Genomic DNA, 14289 nt, shown 5'->3' on the forward strand with positions numbered 1-14289 from the left:
TACTTAGAACATGAGAACAATTTTTACTCTAAATGCTCGTCCTGTACCTCTCTAAAACCAACAGTGTATGGTGACACCATCAGAGGAGCTGATGCAGTTCGGTTCAGGACGTGGTCTGTGACTGAGGCAGACCCCGGTGTTTAGTTTTAGTGAAAAGACTGTTGTGGATTTGGTGAAGTTTTCAAACTGATTCTCATCAGGACCACAGAAGCCAACAGAGCTGCTAGAGAAATAAAAGAAGCACTCTGGTAGGTCTGGGATCTGGTTCGGAGTTTTAGTTTTTACTCTGGATAAATGTAAAGAGAAAACAGTGAAAAGTTAGAGAGTTAGAACCTGAAGAAACGAGATGAGACATGAGGTGGAGCTGCACATCGTCACGCTGATTGAAGCTAACGAGGAGGATTAACGGATTAACACACACACACACACACACACACACACACACACACACACACACACACACGTCAATTTGGACTCTTCTGAGGACCGAATGCAATCCTGCTCCTGTAAACCACAGGTTTATTTTAACTCTTTGATTCCTCAGTGTTTCATTAAAAGCTGATATTCAGCTCGAAATACCTTTGCAGCTGTGTGTGTGTGTGTGTGTGTGTGTGTTGATTCAGTGTCAACACACGAGATTAAGTCTGATTTATTCATCCCTCAGGTAGAGTTAAAACTGTTCTGATATTTTTTGTTGAAACACGGAGGGCTGTCAGAGGATCCTGTGACCCCGTCCCACTGAACCCCTCTTGCTTTTAACCCCAACACACCACTAAAGTTCTCCAGGTGGATTCTGATCTGACTGCACCACAAAGTTTCTGAGCGAGCATCATCCTGACCAATCAGAGAAGGCCAAAGTCAGGGGCGGGAGCTCACGGCTGTCAATCAACTCGTGAACGAGCTTCATCTCTAAAACTCCTCTCACACTGTTTGTTCAGATCTGTTTGTTGTAATTAAACCTGACCTGAAACTGATTTCTGAAGATGTCAAACCAGTCAGAGAGGATCCTGAGTGTTATTGATCCTCTCATCTGTGTTTCACTATTAAACTGCGATTGATTGATCTGTGTTTTATTGATAATTCAGAGCCGAAGTTAGAATCGACCTCCTCAGGTGTTTTTATCTTCTGCCTTTTCTTTCACTGCTGCACCACAGTATCAACCCTCTGAGACAAACAGTCATTAAACAGATCAAACCCTTGTTCTGGGATTTAAACCAGCAAATACAGGAACAAGTTAAAGTACTTCCACTAAAAGACAGATTGGCAGGACTTGGGGGGGGGTGTAAAAACACATGTTTTTTACATAGATCTGTTTTATTTTCTGACTGTCTGACTGACACTCAATCTGTTTCAGCTCATCAAGCTTCTAAAAATGCTTCAATTAAAACAATCTGAGGAGGAAAAATCTATCTGGCTGAACAGATCCCAACAAGGTCGTAATCTGTGTTAAAGGTCACCAGTACAAACTGCTTCATTTCTTCATCTTAAATGTAACAAACTCCAAACAGGTTGAAAACCAGTGGTCCAGACAGAACTGAAGCTGCTGTGGAGTTTTCACTGTTTAAACAAACACGGTTCAGATTTCTGGATTTTACTTTGTCCAGTGTCTGCACGTTCATAATCTGTTTGTTGCAAACATTTAAACTCTGTTTCAACATGTACCAAACTCTCATTAGAAAAATAAAAGCCTCAGCGAAGTTTAGATTTACCCTTCACTCAGTAAATCGGATCTCCCTGCGTTACAGTCAAAGATGAAACCTGGATTTATGTCAACAGTTTAACAACAGACTGAAGGATGTGACCCCTTTGTTTCTTCCCACATCAGCTCTCATTAAATCACAACCTGCACAAAGTTCAAATTAATTCAATCAGTCTCACCTTTTTCTGCTGCTGACAGACGCTGCTTCCATCAGTCCAACACTGACTAACACTATGAGTCTAACTAAACCATCAGTGTTCAACTCGTCTCATCTAACTCACTGTGTTTCTTCAAATTTTCCCTCTGAAGGAAAAAAATTCAAACCAGCCGCAGATTTTCACCTTGTCAAGTTAAAATACATAAACATGATGTTTCCTGTCTGCACTGACAAAACAAAAGATCCTGTTTATGAGATGTAAAAACAGCTTTTAATGATGTTGATAAAAACAATCTCCACACAAGGTCCTTACCCAGCTGATGGGCTCATGAAAATGTTCTTTTTTTCTTGAAAACTTTGAGAACTTCTTGTCCACGTTGGTTCAAAAAATAGACTGAACTTTGTGATACGATCAAAAGCTTCAGAACAGGCACTAAATGGACCTTGAGTTGAGATTGTTTTTGATACCTGCAGTTTTTAAGGTCGAGAAAGAACTTTCAGTCTCAGCTTGTAATAAAAGAGTTGTTTCAGAACAAATAGAATCAATAAAATCATCAATAACATCAAAAGTTCAGTGATTTATGAAGCTCAATTATAAAATAAACCAATTGAAACTAAGATGTTGAAGTTATCAATCAGTTAAGATCAATAATAACAAGTACCAGATCTATGAAAAATCATTTTCTCTGTTTTACCAGCTGAAATCAACACCAGGCTTTAATTGTGGAAAACATTGCTTTATTTCCTGTGTTGTTTAGGTGAAATTCTTAACGTTTGACTTAGGTCACTTCCTGCTGCTCAGACACACACACACACACACACACACACACACTGAGAAGGTCTACATGTGTTTGTCATTAACAGAGAGGAGGAGGGAACAGTCTGTCTCCTCAGCAACAAACCAAAACTCCAGGAAGAAATATGAGAATTTAAGATTTAGGTCTTTCCTGTTTGTTGGTAAAACTAAACCTGGATAATAAAATCAAAGACACGACACAGCGATCAAACAATTTGTGTTCTGGTTAATTCCGCTGACGTTTTATCAATCTTTCCAAATTTATACTAAAATAAATCTTACAGATAGAAGAACAAGAAGCTACGGATCAGAACCTCACAAGTGAACCTCCTCATGGTGATCTGACATGGAACCTGCAAAAGCTTTCAGGATATAAAGAATATAAAGAGTTTTAATCAGCCTGCAATTGAGAAGAACGTGGATTTCTTTACATGCTAAAATAAATGTTAGGTGAATGGATCGCTGAACTGGATTTCTTTGGTGAGGGATTATCTGACTAATCCTGTGGTGAAATAAATACAATACGTCTTTAAATTTTTTTTTTTCTCACATTGTCTTTCTGCTTACAGCTCTAGTGTCTTATAATTGTTCTGCTGCAAGACACTGAGTTATAAAAATAAAGTTTGGTTGATCGAATGAAGAACTGCAACAATATGACACACAAAATATATAATGTATGTGTAATATATGATATACTGTAAAAACGCATGTTCAGGTTTTGTTTTATTTTCGTTTTGGTTTCTCATTGGGTGGTTTGAACAGATTTACAGCATCTTGTCTTAATTTTCATTTGGCAAAACATGACTCATATGCAAATGTAATTAAGCAGATGTGATTGACTATATGGTGACGGTGCCCCTGCAAAATAGCGTTGGGGGGGAACTTGTTTTGATGGAACATTTGCACGTGGGGAGGCAATGACTGTCATTAAAATGGCTAATTTCCCCTCAAAGAAAACACCACAAAAAAACGCTAAAAAATGTATGTTGACTGTGGTATTGCACGATCCAAATCCTTGTCAGAACTTGTCATTTTCAGTGTGTAGGTTGCTAGCTCGGAGAATTTTGTTGTTTCCTGTAGCAAGGGGATTTTGAAAATGGTAACAGGCAGATAGCGGGAGGAGAATGCCGTGACACAAGGTCATCGCGTTTTTAACATGGATTAACATTTTGTTAACATGCCGTTAATGTGTAGATGAACATGTTGTTAGGATGTTGTTAATGTGTTGATGAACATGTTAGCGTGTTGTTAATGTGTTAATGAACATGTTAGCGTGTTGTTAATGTGTTAATCAACATGCTGTTAGCATCCTGTTAATGTGTTGATGAACATGTTAGCGTGTTGTTAATGTGTTAATCAACATGCTGTTAGCATCCTGTTAATGTGTTGATGAACATGTTAGCGTGTTGTTAATGTGTTAATGAACATGTTAGCGTGTTGTTAATGTGTTAATCAACATGCTGTTAGCGTCCTGTTAATGTGTTGATGAACATGTTAGCGTGTTGTTAATGCGTTAATGAACATGTTAGCGTGTTGTTAATGTGTTAATCAACATGCTGTTAGCATCCTGTTAATGTGTAGATGAACATGTTAGTGTGTTGTTAATGAACATGTTAACGTGTTGTTGATGTGTTAATCAACATGCTGTTAGCATCCTGTTAATGTGTTGACGAGCATGCTGTTAGAGTGTTGTTAGCGTGTTGTTAGCATGTTGCTGTTGCGGTCAGTGTGACAGACTGTGAACTAAATCTGATCAGATTATCACCCTGCCTCTCCCTCTCTCAGTTTTTGTCTCAGTGGAAGTCTGTGTTTCTCGTCTGCTCCAGAACAGATGGTCTCTCTCTGAGGATCTGGACCTGTCATGAAGCTTTAAACTGAAAATAAAGTTTCATTTGGGATTTTTCTTTATCATCATCAGAGGTTTGTGTTCATCAGGTAACTTTATTGATTATTAATATCAGTGATCACTATAGGTCATCATCAGATCAGAGAGTTTCAGACAACAGCAGCTGCAGTTAAAGATCCTCTTTGTGTTTAAAACCAATGAAACCTAACAGACGTCTTTCACATTTGTGTTTGCATCTGAACCAGAAAAACTGATCTGAAATAACTTTACTCAGCTGCAGGATGATGGCTGACAATTTATTTAAAGTGACTTTTTTAACTGTCAAATGTCTGTCACCACTTGGTCCAAATTATTTATCATTTTACTTCAGTCCTCCTTTTAAATGTCATTGAATATTTTAACTGTTGTTAAAATACTTTTCTTTGAGCTGCATTTTGGGTATGAAAGATGCTGATATACAAAGATAATTATTACACGGTAATAATTTATTTATTTATTTTAATTTAAAAACTGGGAAAGCACCAAATTACAAATCAATGAACTTTGATAAAATTTGAATTTAGGCAATTGAACTGGCTAAGTCTGGCTAAGGTTATTAACTCTAACCCACTTCAGTGAAACAGCGTCAGGTTTGACAGGTCAATCATTTCTGCTGCTGCTGCTACTGTAGAAAGAGAAAAGTTTGGTTTAATCACACAACTTTAGCTTTTTCATTTAAATGTTGATGATTCATATTTTTAACTCCTGAACTTGTAACCCTCATTAATGCCAAAGAATGTACGTTGGCTTTTTTATGTTGGCTTTACAGTGTACAGTAGCTGTTCTGGAGCTTTTGATTATATCACATGATCTTCCTCAGCAGATTCATTTCTTTATGAGAAAAAACAAACAAAGAACTATATGAATATTACAAGTAGAAATAAAGTAAGAGATTAAAGCAAGGACAGCGGTGAGAATAAAACACTTTATATATCAAATATATGAAAATATCACAGACTATAAGAGGAGAATTGTGCAAAACATTTGTGGTATTATATTACACTGTAGTAAAAGAAAATATATATTTTAAATAATCTTACCTTAAAGTCATTAAAGTGCTAAAAACAATTGGAGATTTGATCATCTGATGTATGTATGAAAGTTCAGGAACAGATACTAAACTGATCTTGTGTTGCTGTTTCAATAGTCAAACATTAACTGCCTTTAGTTTTTTTTTTTTTTTGGTTTTTAAAAAAAAAACAATTTAAGACATTTTAACAGTTGTAACAGCTGTGTTTAATGAGCTGATCACAATAAGATATTTTGGTTTTTAACAGTTACCTGGTGAAAAGTGACACTTTGAACAAGTTGATGTTTTAGTATCAACTAAAATGTAAAAACAATATATTATAGTTTATGTGCTTCATGTGGAGCTACAGAGATACAAACAGTGATTAAAGAAGAATAACCCCAAAGTGTTCAATGTTAAATAAACAGAAAATAAATGAATTACTTCATTGAGTAAAATATATAAATAAACCACTAATTTATGGAATAATGTGAAATATAATTATTATGAGTTGCTATTTTTTATATTTTAAACTATTCATTCATATGATTATTTATTTCAAATAGTCTTTTTATTTAATTTTGGGCTCAATACAAGTTTTCCATGTCTGAGGATAATATTAAATTTTACAGTTACAGTCACATTATCAGAAGATTAAATATAAACTGTGTTTGTAAAATAATCATCCTGTCTGATCCTGCTGCTGCTGATCTCTGATCTGTTTGTGTTTGTTCTGTTGTTTGAACTTAAACCTGTTAATGAGGTCAGGGGGTTAGTAACACAGATTTAGAAAAGAAATGACATCATATCAAACACATCAACTATTTATTCACGGTGAAATAAGGATATAACTCCTGAGGTTTTCAGCCTGTTTCGGTGTCTCCATGATGGTGTTAATTATCAAGGTTTCCTGTAACAGTGAGGTATTTAACGTCACTCTGAGTGTTGATCAGTCAGATTAAAGTGAAGCTGACAGAAACAGACACTGAGAACTTCGGAGAGAACCGCCAACCAGCTGCTCAGGTTTACTCTTGACTGTAAACGGGTCTGTGCCATCAGGTCTCACATCAGCCTGTTTCAGGCCTAAGGTTTTTCGACTTTTTTTTAAATACTTATCACCGACAAGACCCGATGGGCTTGGGTCCTTGAGGGGATTTTTGAGGAAGTTTTAGAGATACCCAAGGCAGTTTTAGAGGTTTAAAGGACTGTTCTGCAGGACATTCTAGAGGTCACAGATTAGGTTTTAGGTGTCTATATAACTGCTCTTAAGGTCACAGATAAGGTTCTGCAGGTTGTTTAGAAGCTTCTAGAGAATTACAAGCCTGCTTTAAAGCCAAGTTTCACGTTGACGTGTTACAGCTTGTGAAGGTTTTTAAGTTATTTACCATAATTTCTCATCAGTTAAACACTCAGAACCACAAAGGGGCTGAAAGCTCTATAGGAAGGTTCCGGGGTCATTTAGAAAGTTCTACGGGCCCCTTGGGAATGTAGAAGACCTCCATGAGGTTTTAGAGATCCATGGTGAGATTATAGGGGTTTTTATCGGGATTTGAGGGGTCATCGAGGAAGTTCAAGGTCTTTTATAAGGTTCTAGAGGAGTCTAGATCCTTTAGAAGATACTATGAGTGGTATAGAATGTTCTAAAGGTGGGGGGTTCACCGCTAGCTCACCTGGTTACGGGTCGGTTCGAATCCACGTCAGGCCCTTTGCTGCACATCATCCTCTCACTCTCCCTCCTCTCCTGTCTCTCTCTACTCACTGTCAAATAAAGACAAAAATGCCTTAAAAAAATAACATTTAAGAAGATTCTAAAGGTGCCTGAGTAAGTACTGTGGGTCTTTAGGTTGGTTTTAGAGGCCACAGTGGAGGTTCTAGAGGTCTTGTGTCATTGAGAGGGTTCTTTTAGAAAGTTTCTAGAGGTCCCTTAGATGTTGCTATGGGTGTTTAAGAGGGTACTAGGCAGCCCTGAGAAGGTTATTGAGGTCCTCAAGAAAGTCACATAAACAGGAAGTCATTAGGGGGCTCTGTTGTAGAGGTCATTTATGAGGTTCTAGAGGTTTATAGGAAAGCTCTAGGGTTCATTTATAAAGTTCTAGAAGGCACTGAGAAGGTGTAGATAACCTCCATAAGATTTTGAAGGTCCCTGAGGAGGTTGTAGAGGTCCTTGTTGAGATTCAAAAGTCACTGAAGAAGTTATTTCAGAAGAACTTTGAGTTTTAGTCGGTTTGGAATGTTGTAGAGGTACTTTAAAGGCTACTGTGGGTCTTTATTTTAATTTTGGAGGTCTCAGGACCAGATGAGGTTCTAAAGGTCTCAGGTCACTGAGAGGTTTTTTTCAGAGGGTTTCTAGAAGTTCCAAATAAGGTTCTGCAGTTCCTGAAGAAGATTGTAGAGTTCCTGAAGAATGTCCTGGAGGTCATTAAGAGGATTCTAGACGTCCCTCAGAAGGTTCTAAAAGTCCTTAAGAAGGTACAAATGGTTGGGTTGGTTTTAAAGGCCACAGAAAGCTGAGCAAGTTCTAGAATTACAGAGGTTTCAGGGTTTCTTTAGGAGGTTCTAGGAGTCAATGAGAATGTGGTGAGGTCATTGAGGAGGTTCTATGGATTATTTAGGAGGTTCTAGTGGTCTTTAAGAAGGGTCAAGGAATCACTGAAAAGGGTTTTAGGGAGGTTCAAAATGTCACTGATGGGATTCTACATCTTCTTTGGGAGTATACAGGTTCTCAGGAGGTTTTACAGGTTAATGAAGAGGTTCTGAATGTCCATAAGAGGGTTTCTGAGGGCCATTTTACAGGTTCTATGTCTTTATAATGAAGACAAAAAATATAACACACAGAGGTACTAAAGCGGCAGTAACTCAGGCTGTGTTTGTGTTTCAGGATGATGCTGAACGATCGGTGGACCATCATGAATAACAGCAGCTCAGAGCTCGACAGCAAACAACCAAACAAACACAAGGTAACCCCTGGCAGGTACTAAACTAGCTGTTAGCCTGTTAGCCAATTATACCACGCATGAGTTCTGTGGTAGATTCAGATTGGATGATCTGGGCTGAATTTTACATAAACATATTGTTTAATAAGACAGGGTTAGAATTAGCATTAGCCACAGTCAGTTTTCAGTTATATGTTTGTTCTCTCTGTGCAGCTCAAAGCTACTGTCTGCTTGTCTGCTGGTTTGGCCATTTATAGTTCAGGATCAGGACTGTAACCCAAACTTTACAACTTTCTACTTAGGTCATCAGCAACAGATTAGAAACAGTAACAGACAGAAAGTGTACCAAACAGAAACCTAAACAGTAGAAGACATAAATGGGAACAGACACACAAAGAAACAGGCAGAAACTGTAACAGAAACTATAAAACACTGAAACAGTAACAGGCGGAAACAGAAACAGACAGTAACATCACAGAAACGATAACAGACAGGAACAGTAACAGACAGACAGAAAGCATAACAGAAACATTCACGGACATACATAGAAACAGCTACAGACAGTTTTTACCTTGTGTATTATTTCCTGTTTAATTTTGATGTCATTAGCTCTATCTCTCATTTCAGATTTACATTTCCTGCCCTCCTGTGTTTCCAGCCTTTGTGATTGTCTGCCCCAGCCTAATGTGTTGTCCCTGTGTCCAATTGTCTCCCCCTCTCCCAGTATATTCAGACCCTGTGTTCCCTGACCTCTTGGTCTTTTTTTCTCGTGACAAGCGTTCCAGCAATCTCCTTGTGTAAGTGTTCCTGGTTTTTGTTATTTTTCCTTGTCGCAACCACGTCTTTTGACCAGTCCTCTTGGAATCATTTGCCTGTTCTATATGCCTTCCTGTGTACCGACCTGTTCTCTAGAAGAGACACTGATTTTTGTGAAACCCTGAACTTTGTCATGAGTCGTGCTTTTGAGTCCTGTTGTTTTGTGGTACCAGTGTTTCTGTGAAACAGAAACAGACAGAGTCAGTAACAGACAGAAACAGTAACAGAGAGAGGAACAGAGATAATCAGTAACAGACAGAAACAGTACAGAAAGAAATAGTAATAGACAAAAACAGAAAGAAATTGTAACAGACAAAAAGAAACAGACAAAGTAAAAGAAACTGTTACAGATTGAAGCAAAAACAGACAGGGTAAGTAACGGTAACAGACAGAAAAAGTAAGAGAAACAGTAAAAGACAGAAAAAAACAGAAATAGTAACAGACAGAAACAGACAGAAACAGACAGAAACAGACCTACAGAGCTGTAATTCCTGTTAATCTGGAGTTAAACTGTCAGATCAAAGTGTGTCTAATCTGCAGCAGCTGTCGCCTTCACCAACATCTACAGATTAAATACTGCACGAACACACACACACGATTTGTACTGAGGGGACATGTTCTCCTCCCCATTAAACATTTTATTTTGTCTGTCATCAAGGATAACACTTTAAAGAACATAATCTACCAATGAAACTAAATGTTCAGTAGTGTAAGTGCAACAATCCTCTTCATAACCCATTAAATTAGACCGATATTCATGTTGAAGAACCCACAAAAAGAACGGTGTAAAATACATAAAAACTGTACTCAATGAAGTTAGTTCTATGAGAGAACTGTCAGATAGCACAAAGAATTCTGAGGGAATTATTACCTTCAGGAAGTACTCATGTAGTGCAGCTGTTCCTCTACATTATGGGTCTGGGGGATTCCTGACAAAAAAAAGTCCAATACAGCATAGCATGGGTTTCAGGTATGAGGGTACTGTTTACTGCCTCACTGTTGCACCTAATTCTAGGAATTATGAATCATGGTTTTGTTTTGTTTTTTATTTCAATCCCCATTTTTAAAATGTGTTGTATTTATGTATTTATCTGTGTCTTTAATCTCACAGGGAATGTTACATATCTGTTTTATTTTGTTGTATGTAATTTATTATTGTGTCTTCGTGGACCACTGTACTGTTTTGTCAGCACTGTTGCCCAAGTCAATTTTTCCCCTTGGGGAAAATAAAGTAGATCTTGAAATATCTTATAATTTACTTCAGTAAAAGTATAAATATGTCAGTGTAGAACTCTCACTGAGAAATACACTCACTGAGAAATACATACTCTGTGTGTGTGTGTGTGTGTGCGTGTGTCTGTGTGTGTGTGTGTGTGTGCGTGTGTGTGTGTGTGTGTGTGTGTGATCAGAGATGCTGCAGCTTTCTGTTATGGTCCATTGTAGTGTTGGTCATCATAGCGGCCATTGTCACAGCAACAGTCACCATCCTGTACCTGATCCAGTATCCTCTGCCTTTCATCAGCAGGTAAACACACCTGTCTGTGTGTCTCAACTGTTTATCTCACCTTTTTGTCTGTAACCTGTCCGTTTGTATTAATATAAATATGTGATTAATTGTTGCCATGCCAACAGGGGTGGAGTCTCCTCCTCCTCCTCTCCTGTGATCTCGACCAATCCCAAAGAGTCTGGCGCCCTGGTGACAGTGTCCCGTGTCACAGCTGGAGAACCGATCAGCATCTACCTGGACCCGAACTGTCCGGACTACAGTGAGAACTTCCTGCGGTGGGAGGCGCTGCAGAGTTCTCTACTGCGAGCGCTGACCAGTTACAACGCAGACGACTGGCAGGAGAGAGGATTGGTCCAGAATCTGGCCGAGGAGCTGAAAGTGTTATCAGGCCATGCCCACAACCTGAAGCTGGAAGCTGATTCGCTGAAAAGAGGTCAAGGTGTTCTGGACCAACGACTGGATGGCCTGCAAAGCGAGCAGAGCCGCATCATACATGTGAGTGCAGTTATTGCAGAGCATATAAAATATTAAATTAAATAAAATTGTGTACAGTTGGGTCAAAAAGTCTTTATGGAACCCGATGTCTACATAAAATAAAATTTAATAAGCGCCACAGAATAAAGATGGCTTTGTTTGCTGTGAAATTAAACGTCAAAGAGACAGAAAATCCAAAACAAAATAAAAGGAAAATTACATAATATAATGAGATGTGTGCAGCGGTTATCACTGTGGTTATCACTGTTGCCTCATAGCAAGAAGGTTCACAGCAAGAAGCCGCCCCCCCCACCTTCAGAGGATAAGCAGCACAGGTAATGGATGGATGAAGGAACAATGAGATGAAATGAAATGACATCATCCATCTGCCCCCCCCCCCCACCCCACCCTGCAGGCGCTGTCTGACAGTCACTCAGGTGTGTTGAAGTTGGCCGCAGGTTTCAGTGATTCTCTGCTCAGCCTGCAGAGGGAGACAGAGAGTCTGAGGAGACTGAAGGGTGACCTGCAGAGAGACAACAACTACAGAGGCAAATAGCACAACAACACACACAGCTAACACACACACATACAATTCAGCTCAATTCAGTTACATTTATACAGTGCCAAAGCATAACATCCATTGTCTGAAGGCACTTTACAGAGTCAGGTCGAGACCTGACAATATTAAAGAGAGAAACCCAATAATTCCACCATGAGAAAGCATCTGGCGACAGTGAGAGGAAAAGCTCCCTTTAACAGGAAGAAACCTCTGACAGAACCGGACTAATGATACTCTAATAATAAATGTTATCATCATCATTATTATTATTATTATTATTATTATTATTATTATTATTATTATTATTAAAAAAATGAATAATGACGATGATGAGCGTTGACTAGTAGTGGCAGATCCGAATCCTGCTGCTCCGGAGTCAGAGAGACCTGCAGAATGAGGACAGAGAGGAAAAGCACAAACTATGGGAGAGAAAATACACAAAATTAATGAAATGAAGTAGTGTGATATAAATACATGGAGAGAGAGAGAGAGAAAGAGAGAGAGAAAAGAGAGAAGAAGCAATACAACTACAGAGGTAGCAGACATAACACAAACAGCAAAATGTACTTTTTCTAATGTGATCAAATAAAACATTTTCAGAGGAGAGTTCTTGGAGGGAGTTCATTCTTTTAATGCAGATCAGATTCAGAACACCGATTAATTAATGATAATAAATTAAAGCAACAGTGGGCAGCGGAGCTCCACAACAACCTGACACTCACAGCTCTGACGAGATACTTTATCACTTTATGAGTAAATTTATAAAGATCAATGTTCCATCATGTCATCAATAACCTGAAGCTACAGCAGAACTGCAGGTTTCACAGTGTTTTTAATGTCATCTCTTTTCATCCACTTGAAACCATCTCTCTCTCTGTCTCTGAATGTCTCTCACCCTCAGCTGTCAGACCTAGAGACTGCAGTGATGTCATGGCGTCTGGTAACTCTCAGGACGGAGTTTATTCTGTGTTTCCCACTCATGACCCCGACGGCTTCATGGTCTACTGTGACTTGACCACTGATGGAGGAGGCTGGACGGTATATTCACACAGAAACACACACGAAAAAAACGCACAGCAACATTGTGTGTCAGTGTGTGTGTGTTTCTGGGTGTGTTTCTTCTGGTCACCAGATTAACTGCAGGGCGTAGAGAGTTGATTAAGATGATGACTAGTTCTGAGCTCATCAGTGAGCTGCCTCAGTATCCATGGTTACACTGCTGATACTAATTAGCTTAGCCAGCAAACAGGAAGTTGCTGGCTAAATCTGCAGCTGATCGTTCAGACTGACTCATTCTCGCAAAAAAAAAAACAGGATGTAAAACAAGCTGAACAAGATAAAGATCATTCAAACCTTATATTAATAATTTATAGAAATAAATAATGAAAAGAGCAGCTGATCACCTGTGTGTGTTTTTGTGCAGGTGATCCAGAGGAGGGAGGACGGTTCAGTGAATTTCTTCAGAGGCTGGGAGGCATACAGAGATGGCTTCGGAAAAACTACAGGAGAACACTGGCTGGGTCTGACCAACACACACACACACACACACACACACACACACACACACACTTAATTGGCTGATCTGTTTGTTAGCGCCCCCTACAGGCTGCAGAGTCCATTAGAGTTCTCACAGTCTGAACAGTGGTGGAGGTAAACATGGAGATTGTCTTGATGGTGGCGCTGGATGAAACATGATGGAGTCAGTAAAATGTGGGGTTCATCCTCTGGAGAGCAGGAACGTTACTGATGATCTGAGCTATACTTACTGAGGGGAACCAAAATGACATCATCAATCCTGTCAAATATTTTAATTTCTCACAGTTTGACTGACACCTGTCACCTCAGAGCTGTACAGGTGATGTCTGCCTCCAGCTGAGTGTCAGATGAGGGGAGTGAGAATAGTCGGGTGTCCTCAGCATAGTTGTGGTAACTTAGGCCATGATCTGGGAGGACATCTTCCCAGTGAGTGTGCAGGATCTGTAATCCTGGAACCTGGTTAAGCTAAGTCCAAAGAGACAAACTGAAGCCACCGTCCTGTGGAGCCACCACATGAAAGGACAGATACAGTGTCAGGTGGTCTGCGAATCCAGCTCAGTGTCTCTGTGAGTTACGTTCATGTTGAACGGTTTCACACCTCAGAATCTACATCCTGTACCAATAGGCAGTGCGTCCTCTGTGTAGAGACGAGGACAGTAAGGACTGCTGACTTAACATTGACTACACTGGTCTACTACTACAGCAGACCAATCTCCTGTCATCTGCAGATTTTGTCAAAAGACAGGATTTTAAAAATGATTTCAGTGGTTTTAACCTGATGTCTCTGTCTCTGTCTGTCTTTCTCTCTTCCTGTCTGTCTCTCTGCCTGCCTGTCTCTCAGGTCTCCAGAGGATCTACTCTCTCACCAGGTCTAGTGGTTTTGAGTTACGTATCGACATGGCAGACTTCGATAATGCC

The 14289-nt window shown here is 39.3% G+C and overlaps 2 protein-coding genes across 5 annotated transcripts in view; one reads left to right on the forward strand and one right to left on the reverse strand.

Annotated features, from left to right (window-relative positions):
* LOC120787501 (regulator of G-protein signaling 3-like) overlaps positions 1–2198 on the reverse strand; it is a 39788-nt gene extending 37590 nt beyond the window's left edge. For 2 of the 4 annotated variants that reach the window (XM_040123186.1, XM_040123185.1), the window contains exon 1: positions 1879–2048. In XM_040123186.1, the coding sequence (XP_039979120.1) occupies positions 1879–1910 (32 nt within the window). In that variant the 5' untranslated portion in view covers positions 1911–2048. Of the gene's footprint in view, positions 1–1878; positions 2050–2169 lie in introns of those variants that run through there. The other 2 variants (XM_040123184.1, XM_040123182.1) reach the window with 2 other exon arrangements.
* Positions 2199–8425: 6227 nt separating this feature from the next.
* LOC120787512 (fibrinogen C domain-containing protein 1-like) overlaps positions 8426–14289 on the forward strand; it is a 6321-nt gene continuing 457 nt past the window's right edge. Inside the window, exons 1-7 of the mRNA XM_040123205.1 lie at positions 8426–8503; positions 10705–10820; positions 10928–11297; positions 11692–11824; positions 12737–12873; positions 13259–13355; positions 14213–14289. The exon at positions 14213–14289 is cut by the window's right edge and continues 103 nt beyond it. Coding sequence (XP_039979139.1) covers positions 8426–8503; positions 10705–10820; positions 10928–11297; positions 11692–11824; positions 12737–12873; positions 13259–13355; positions 14213–14289 — 1008 coding nt within the window. The remainder of the gene's footprint in view (positions 8504–10704; positions 10821–10927; positions 11298–11691; positions 11825–12736; positions 12874–13258; positions 13356–14212) is intronic.

The sequence above is a fragment of the Xiphias gladius genome, unplaced genomic scaffold (genome assembly GCF_016859285.1).
Source record: "Xiphias gladius isolate SHS-SW01 ecotype Sanya breed wild unplaced genomic scaffold, ASM1685928v1 HiC_scaffold_1480, whole genome shotgun sequence".
Taxonomy (NCBI): Eukaryota; Metazoa; Chordata; class Actinopteri; order Istiophoriformes; family Xiphiidae; genus Xiphias; species Xiphias gladius.